Source organism: Medicago sativa, chromosome 4, assembly GCF_051527215.1.
Source record: "Medicago sativa cultivar Bolivia chromosome 4, Bolivia_mono, whole genome shotgun sequence".
Classification (NCBI taxonomy): Eukaryota; Viridiplantae; Streptophyta; class Magnoliopsida; order Fabales; family Fabaceae; genus Medicago; species Medicago sativa.
Window position 1 is genome coordinate 80,449,403 of NC_140752.1, and position 9,584 is coordinate 80,458,986.

Sequence of the window (9,584 nt, forward strand, 5' to 3'; positions counted from 1 at the left end):
TGGATGACTTTGAATCTTTCCTCTGCCTCTTCGTTGGTGAATCGCTTGTAAGGGGGTGGTTGATTTTGTGGTGGTTGAACTGGTGGTTGGTTTGGTGGTGGAGGGTTAGGATTTGATGAAGAAGCTTTTGTCTGATTTCGTGTGCGTTTGCGTGGTGGTACTTCGGTGTTGTCGGATGTTCGGGCCATTTGTGTGGTTTGGGTGAAGGATTAGTTGTAGGAAGGGTGTTTGACGGTTTGGGTAGATGAAAATTTGTGAAAATTTTAAGGTTAGAGATATGGGTTGGAATTTGTTTGTGAATTTGAAGGTATTTTATGCAGGTGGGATGTTAGAAGATGAAGATTGGGTGGTTTGTTATGTGGAAGATGATGAATTGCGGTTTCACACAGAAATTTTGGCAGGGCTTCGCCAGGAAAGGAATGACTGTACGGTCAGAGAGAATGGTCTGATATTTAAAGACTCAGAAAAATCGTAGCCCGATGATATAATCGGAGCACGATTTGTTTTGTAACGGTCAAACCTCTGGAAAAAAATTTGAAAATCGTAGCCCGATTCCCTAAAATCGGAGTACGATTATTTACGTAGCAAAACGTTTTCAGCTGCATAAAATATCGGAGTACGATGGAATGAAATCGTAGTCCGATAGTTTATTATTTTTTTTTTTTTTTTTTTTAGAAAAATCGTAGCCCGATTTAGGGACATCGGACTCCGATTTTTTACGAGAGTGAAGTTCTAATTGAGACAGCAAATCGTAGCCCGATATTGAAAAATCGGACTACGATTTTTCTTTTGCTTCAACACTCTTTTTTTTTTTTTAACAAGAAAATGTAAAATTACCTGAAACATAAAACCAGTGGGTTGCCTCCCACTCAGCGCTCGTTTTCCGTCACTAGCTTGACTTCTGACGACCTTTTAGAGGTCGGAAAGTACCAGGCCCACTCTTTCTTTGGGCATATCACCTCCGTGATAGGGCTTCAACCTTTGCCCATTCACCTTAAAACTCCTCTCACCATCAGGTGTTGTTACCTCAACAGCTCCGTGTTGTGACACTTCCTTCACTATAAATGGCCCGGACCACTTGGATTTCAACTTACCTGGAAACAACTTCAAACGAGAATTGAACAATAACACTGGTTGCCCAGCATAGAACTCTCTAAGAACAAGGTTACGATCATGATATTTTTTTGTTCTTTCCTTGTAAATTAGCGCATTCTCATACGCTTGCAACCTCATTTCCTCCAATTCATTTAGTTTCAGAAGTCTTTCCTTACCAGCTAGAGTCTGATCAAAGTTTAAAAATTTAATAGCCCAATAGGCTTTATGCTCTAACTCAACTGGTAAGTGACAAGCCTTTCCATAAACTAATTGATATGGCGAGAAGCCAATGGAAGTTTTAAAAGCAGTTCTATAGGCCCACAGTGCATCATCAAGCTTTTTAGACCAATCTTTCCTAGAAGATGCTACCGTTTTCTCTAGGATTTGTTTTAACTGTCTATTTGACACTTCAACCTGCCCACTGGTCTGAGGATGATAGGGAGTAGCAACTTTGTGCTTGACATTATATTTTGCAAGAACACTTTCCAAATACTTATTGCAAAAGTGCTTCCCCCCATCACTGATCAAGACCCTAGGGGTTCCAAACCTAGGAAAGATATTTTTCTTTAAAAAATTAACAACAGTATGGGCATCATTAGCTATGCAAGCAATTGCTTCCACCCATTTGGTCACATAATCCACATAGACAAGGATATAAAGATTAGAGTAGGAGGATGGGAATGGACCCATGAAATCTATGCCCCAACAGTCAAATGGCTCAATCTCAAGAATTCCCTTGAGGGGCATTTCATTCCTCCTAGATATGTTACCTATTCTTTGACACTTGTCACAGTGTCTGACAAACTCTTGGCAATCTTTGAACAAGGTAGGCCACCAGAAACCACTCTGTAAGATCTTAGCTGCGGTCCGTTCACCGCTGTGATGGCCTCCATAAGCTGAGCTATGGCAGTGCCACATGATACTTTTCACTTCTTCACCTGCAACACATCTACGCAACAAACCATCAGCGTTAGTTCTAAATAAGTATGGGTCATCCCACACATAAAAATTAGCCTCCTTGAAGAATTTCTTCTTCTGCTGATATGTAAATTCTTCGGGGATCAAATTCCCTGCTTTAAAATTTGCCATGTCTGCAAACCATGGCCTCTCAGCTACCACAAACAACTTCTCATCTGGGAATTCGGCCTCAATGGCCTTCTCCTTCTTTGTAACCTCTTCATTCTCCAACCGGGAGAGGTGATCAGCCACCACATTCTCTACTCCCTTTTTATCTCGGATTTCCACATCAAACTCTTGTAACAAGAGTATCCATCTCAACAGCCGGGGTTTAGAGTCCCCCTTTGTAAGTAAAAATTTCAGGGCTGCATGATCTGTGAAAATAACAACTTTGGATCCAATTAGATATGATCGAAATTTTTCCAAAGCAAATATTATAGCAAGCAATTCTTTCTCAGTAGTTGCATAATTCACTTGGTTCTCATTTAAAACCTTGCTTGCATAATAGATGGCATGGAAAAATTTCTCATGGCGTTGGCCAAGCACTGCTCCAACCGCGTAATCGCTTGCATCACACATTAGTTCAAATGGGAGATCCCACTTTGGTGCAATGATTACCGGCGCAGTGACCAACTTCTTCTTAATTATAGAAAACGATTCTAAACATTCAGCATCAAAGACAAAATCATTTTCTTTAACAAGGAGGTTACAGAGGGGCTTAGCAATTTTGGAAAAATCTTTTATAAATCGCCTATAAAAACCAGCATGCCCCAAAAAACTCCTCACTCCCTTCACATTGATGGGAGGAGGAAGTTTTTCTATAACCTCAATTTTGGCTTGATCAACTTGGATGCCTTTCCCAGAGATTTTATGGCCCAAAACTATACCTTCAGTCACCATAAAGTGACATTTTTCCCAGTTTAAAACAAGGTTAGTTTCAATGCATCTCTTAAGAACAACATCCAAGTGATGTAAACAATTATCAAAGGACTTACCGAAAACAGAAAAGTCATCCATAAATACCTCTATGTTCTTCTCCAGCAAGTCTGCAAAGATGGCCAACATGCACCTTTGGAAAGTGGCTGGTGCATTGCATAATCCAAAGGGCATTCTTCGATAGGCGAACACACCAAACGGGCACGTGAAAGCTGTCTTCTCCTGATCTTCCGGAGACACCGCAATCTGGTTGTACCCCGAATATCCATCCAAAAAACAATAGAAGGCCTGTCCAGCCAACCTCTCCAACATCTGGTCCATGAAAGGTAACGGAAAATGGTCCTTCCTAGTAGCCTGATTCAGCCTTCGGTAGTCAATGCACATCCTCCACCCTGTCACCGTCCGAGTAGGAATCAACTCATTCTTTTCGTTTGCCACCACGGTCATCCCTCCTTTCTTGGGTACCACATGCACCGGACTCACCCATGCACTATCTGAAATCGGGTAAATCATGCCTGCATCCAACAACTTAAGGACTTCTTTCTTGACCACCTCTTTCATTGTGGGGTTAAGGCGCCTTTGGGGTTGGACCACCGGTTTATATTCAGCCTCCAAATGAATTTTATGCATACAATAGGCTGGACTGATTCCCTTTAAATCTGATATGTGCCACCCAAGAGCTGCCTTGTTTTCCTTAAGCACTCTCATCAATTTTTCTTCTTCAAGAGGCGATAAGGTGCTACTTATGATAGCTGGATGGCTGGCATCTTCACTTAAAAACACATACTTCAAATGAGATGGAAGCTCTTTCAATTCTGGTGCAGCTGATTTCTCCTCACTTTTTGCTTCCAAAACTTCAAATTTTCTGCTTAAGGATTCAACTTTTAATGCCTTCAATTGCTGCACACACTCATCAACTTCATCATTAGTGTCCTTCTCACCAACTTCAATTGAATTTGCCATCACTCTTTCTAAGGGTTGCATAGGAGTCACCTCTTGATTTGTCTCATCAACCAGATTATCAATAACATCAATCCTATAGCACTGAGGATGATCATTCCTATGCTTCATGGCCTCAAAAATATTAAATACAACCTGTTCATTCTGAAACCTAAGTATCAATTCTCCCATCTCAACATCAATCAAAGCTCTCCCCGTTGCTAAGAAAGGTCTTCCCAACAACAATGGTGTCTCCTCGTCTTCCTCCATGTCTAATATTACAAAATCAGCAGGAAACATCAGATCATTTACCTTTACCAATACATCTTCCAACACTCCATAAGGATGAGAAATAGATCGATCGGCAAGTGTGAGAGTCATCTTTGTTGGTTTGGGCTCCCCGCATCCTAACTTTTTCATCATAGAGAGCGGCATCAGATTAATGCTAGCCCCCAAGTCACATAGTGCTCTTCCAACATTCACCTTTCCAATAGTGCAAGGGATGGTAAAAGCGCCTGGGTCTTTCAATTTAGGAGGTAGCTTCCTTTGAAGGATGGCACTGCAATTTTCTGACAAGGCAATGTTTTCACCATCTCTAGGTTTCCTTCTTCCGGTTAGCAAGTCCTTCATAAACTTTGCATACAACGGCATCTGTTCAATGGCCTCACTAAAAGGAATGTTCACTTGTAGTTGAGACAATAGCTCCATAAACTTTTTGAATTGACCAGCCTCCTTCTCTTTCTTCTTTGATATATGCGGGTAAGGCAATTTCACATACGGAGGGACAACTTGTTTCTTCTCACCATCTTCAAGGAGCTGGCTCTTCGTCTTCCTCAACCTAGACTCCTCATCAATCAACTTCTCACTTTTTTCTCCCTCTTTATTTTTTTCTCCCTCTGAATTTTTCTCTTCATGTTCATTTTCAACTACGCCCTTATCATTTTCAACTACTTCTTGTTCATACTCCTCCACTTCAACTGTTTCATTCTTTTTAGTCACCTTTTGGGGTAAAGGTGTCAACACCTTCTTACTTCTCAACTCAATAGCCTTGCAACTTTCATTGTTCTTTGGATTGTCTTGAGTGTTGCCTGAAAATCCTCCCTTAGTGTGCTCAGCCATCTGTTTTGCCATTTGCCCAATTTGTGTTTCAAACATTTTCCGGGCTGCCTCATTGTTTTTCCTTTCGGCTTCCTGGCTTGCCTTCATCTCTTCCAAATTGGATTGAGTCATTTGCATAAATTTGGTCATGGCCTCTTCCCAAGCTGCTGGTGGCTTTTGTTGTTGCTGCGGTTGTTGGCGTTGAGGGTTAGGAAGAAGAGGGTTAAGGGTATTTGTGTTGGAGTAACTCAAATTAGGATGTTTGGCATATCCAGGATTGTAAGTGTTAGAGTAGGGATTATTTTTCTGGTAATTGCCCATGTAATTGGCTTCCTCACTAGATCCCTCTAAGGTACACTCACCATTTGGATGATCCCCTTGGCAAAAATCGCACCTCTGTTGCACTTGCTGGACTTGGGCCTGTTGTGTTTGCCCCATGGTTATGGCTTGAACCTGTTTGGTCAAAGTTTCAAGGTGTTTGGTCATGGCTGCTTGGTTAGCCAAAATGGCAGTATTATCAATCACCCACCTCAAATATTCCTCTCTTCTTTTTCTCAGCCTCAGCTCGATGCTCATTTTGGGTCATGTTCTCTATCAGGTCCCGAACTTCATGATCAGTTTTGGTTCTCATACTTCCACCGGCTGAAGCATCTAAGAACATTCTATGGTTGGCATTTAACCCTTCGGTAAAGACTTGGAGATAAGATTTTTCATCTAGGCCATGTGAAGGACATCTCTTAAGCAAAAGGTTAAAACGCTCCCAAGCATCATACATGGTCTCACCCTCCCCTTGTTTAAAGTTGGTGATCTCATGTTTCTTCTCCCAGTATTTTGACATCGGGAAAAATCTCTTAAGGAATTTAAGCTCGAGTTCATCCCACGTTTGAATGGTTCCACTAGGTATGGACAGCAACCAGTCTTTGGCTCTACCGGTTAGAGTGAAAAGGAAGAGTCTAAGCTTCTTTTGGCTCTCGGTGACATTAGCGGGTGGCACACAAAACTGACAAGTTTCATGGAAATGGCTCAGATGCTCATGAGGGCTTCTGTCATCGCGCCCATCATATTGGTTTTCCTTAAGGTTTTGTTGGACAGAACTCTTAATGTCAAACGCTACTGGGTTGGCTGGTTGGAAGACATGAGTTAGATGGCCACGGTTGGCATCCAATCCATAGTCCCCCATCATAGGTCTTTGTGGTGGAGGTTCTCCCATAATTATGACTTCAGGTTCAGATTCAACGTCCTGAATTTCTGTTGATGAAGAACCTTGGCTTGTACTCTCAGCTAATTTAGCCAACCGAACTGCTTTGCGATTAGCTCTTGCGGTCTTTTCGATTTCCGGATTGAACTGCAAGTCCTCAGGTGGAATTCTACCTCGCATACACAGCAAAAGAATACCTTAGTAGCACTGCACCACAACAAAAATAGATTTTCTTTTAAAAAAAATACAGACAAAAATTAAATGACAGAAATCTTAACAATTAACGTTGTTGCCTCGTTGAAATTAATCAACAGTCCCCGGCAACGGCGCCAAAAACTTGATACAAATTTAGCAAGTGTACTAACTTATATCGACGTAATAAAATAATTCGTATCCACAGGGACTGTTATGATTTCGACTAAGCAAGAATGTAATTGTTAAGACGTGTAAATCGGGGTTTTTGCCCTAGGCAGTTGGTTTGATTGCAATGATAATTCGAAACAACAAAGAAAGTAACTTTGGTTTAAAAACAATTTAGAGAGATGATTAGGTCATTCGATTCATCTGCGTTTCACTTACGAGCAACCTGATTCTTATGCTTATGAATATTACAAAGTCAACGACGAACTAACAAAGTGACTTAGGTCAATCCCTTGATCCTAAGTCCGCTTATCTAATCATAATTCCCTAATTCCTTAGGTGAACCTATAATCATCAAAGGCTATGAATTCCGTTAATCCAATTATCACAACCTAACAATTCTCTATCCATAGATCATCCGTTAGATTGAACAGCATAACTATGTCTGAGTTACAAGCTATTGTCAGTAGTCAAGTAAACCCTAAGATCAATTATATAGTGTCAATATCATAAAAGCATTAAGCACAAGATATACTGAATAAACTAGATTAATATTCATAAAACGATAAGAGTTTCAGGTTACAATTGGTGCAAGCTAGTACAGAATCATCTATTGACCTAATCAAAATGGATCTAGCTACTCATGATCAAAACACAAATAACCAAGTACAAAAGAGAAATCATTACATGAAAATTGATGACCGGCTATGAGTTTTTGGTGGTATTCCACCGTTTTCTCAGTTATCCAGCTCCAAAAGTACGATTCCTCCTCTAAAATTGCGAACCCTTGCTCCATAAATCGACTCCCCTTTTATAGATAAGTTTCCAGAAACGCGTAAATCGTACTCCGATGCTGCAGATCGGAGCACGATGGATCATTCAAGTCAGATTTAATGCCAGGAGCGTTGTCAAATCGTAGCCCGATTGCATGAAATCGTACTCCGATTTTTTACGAGACAACATGTCTCAAATCATCACCCAAATCGTAGCCCGATGTAACCAAATCGGAGTACGATTTCCTTCATCTTCAGAATTACAAAAGAGTCCTTTTTCAGCTTCAAATTCATGTCAAAACACCTGAACTCAACTAAATTTACATAAAAACTGAGCTAAAAATAGTGTATGACCTAGTGTCATCACTCCATTCACAAATACTACTAGACTAGACTTCCCCATTCTTTCCATTTCTTTTTAATGCAGTTTCTCCATTCACAAATACTACTAGACTAGACTTCCCCTTCCCCATCTTTTGAGTCAAAAAATAAATATAAAAAAGGAAAGGAAAAAAAGGAAAGAAAGACTCGATTGTAAATTAAATGACACAGAATATTACCAAGACGTTCACTTAAAAAGTATATATAGAGCGCAACAATGAGATGCACAACCAAGTAACAAACCATTTCTCAAAAAAAAAAAAAAACCAAGTAACAAACCACGTTTTATTAGTACCATGGAAACAATGAGAGCGTTGTATGTTCTCTTGACAACCTTAACAATTTTCATGTCTGTTTCAACAACAACATCACTATCACCCATTCAAAATCTTCTCAATTGTTTTTCTCATTATTCCCAATCTTTAAATCCATTTGACATTATTTACAGTCCAAAAAACCCCTCATTCTCAACCATCCTAAACATGAAAATACATAACAAGAGATTTAAAACAGCAACATCACGAAAACCTTTAGCAATTATAACTCCAAAAGATGGTACTCATGTCCAAACAACAATTAAATGTGCCAAAATCAACAACTTTCAATTAAGAATCCGAAGTGGTGGCCACGACTATGAAGGCTTCTCATACTTATCAGACGTGCCTTATGTTTTAATTGACTTGCTTCACCTCAATTCAGTTGATGTCAATTTACAAGATGAAACAACATGGGTTGGAGCTGGTGCAACACTTGGTAAGATTTATTATGCCATTTCAAAGAAAAATAATTCTCTTGCTTTCCCATCTGGGGTGTGTTTTTCTCTAGGTGCTGGTGGTCATTTCTCTGGTGGTGGGTATGGTAATTTGATGAGAAAATTTGGTCTTTCTATTGATAATATCATTGATGCAAAAATTGTTGATGTCAATGGTAATATCCTCGATAGAAAGTCGATGGGAGAAGATCTTTTTTGGGCTATAAGAGGTGGTGGCGGTGCTAGTTTTGGTGTTATTCTTTCATGGAAACTTAAATTGGTTCAAATAACTCCACAAGTTACTGTTTTCAATGTCAAAAGGAACATGGATGAAGGTGCAACTGATGTTCTTTACAAATGGCAACTAGTTGCACCAAAATTGGATAAAGACATTTTTATTAGGGCGCAACATAATGTTGTTACAATTAGTGGTAAAAAGATAGTGCAAGTTAGTTTCATTGGTCAATTTTTGGGAACAATTGAAAGACTTTTACCTTTGATCAATGAGAGTTTCCCTGAATTAGGTTTAAAGAAAAATGATTGCTTTTCAATGCCTTGGATTAATTCCACATTTTTTTGGTATAATATTCCAATTGGCACTCCTCTTGAAGCATTGTTAGATGAACCAAAAGATCCTAAACCAATTTATATCAAAGGTCAATCAGACTATGTGAAGAAACCAATTCCTAAAAAAGATATCGAATCTATATGGAAATTGATGATTGAGGGTGAGACGTTGTCTATGCAATGGAATCCTTATGGTGGAAGGATGGAAGAGATAAAGTTTAATTCTTGGATAGAAGAATCTCCTGGAGCTATTGAACGTCATGTGAATTTTTCAAGGTCGTTTCACGAATTCATGACTCCCTATGTTTCAAATTCTCCAAGGGAAGCGTTCCTCAATTATAGGGATGCCAATATTGGTGCCAATCATCCAAGTAATGTAACAAAAATTGACGTTGCGAGAACTTATGGAAGCAAGTATTTCAAAGAAAATTTTGAAAGATTAGTTAGTGTGAAAACCAAAGTTGATCCTGAGAATTTTTTAAGATACGAACAGAGCATACCTAGTAGGTTATTTAAAAGTCATATTTAG

At 39.5% G+C, this 9,584-nt stretch overlaps 1 protein-coding gene, 1 non-coding gene and 1 pseudogene across 2 annotated transcripts; 2 read left to right on the plus strand and 1 right to left on the minus strand.

Annotated features, from left to right (window-relative positions):
• Positions 1–803: 803 nt before the first annotated feature.
• On the minus strand, positions 804–6,403 carry LOC146932457 (uncharacterized). Its single transcript, XM_085707762.1, has 2 exons — positions 5,551–6,403; positions 804–5,516 (listed from the first exon to the last, which is right to left on the minus strand). Exons 1-2 carry the CDS (start codon positions 6,401–6,403, stop codon positions 913–915), a joined length of 5,457 nt encoding a protein of 1,818 aa, XP_085563888.1. The 3' UTR covers positions 804–912.
• Positions 5,742–5,848, plus strand: LOC146932458 (small nucleolar RNA R71). Its single transcript, XR_015009191.1, has one exon. It is a non-coding gene; the product is annotated as a small nucleolar RNA R71 (small nucleolar RNA).
• Positions 6,404–7,883: 1,480 nt separating the features above from the next.
• LOC146932459 (berberine bridge enzyme-like 17 pseudogene) lies at positions 7,884–9,584 on the plus strand (annotated as a pseudogene).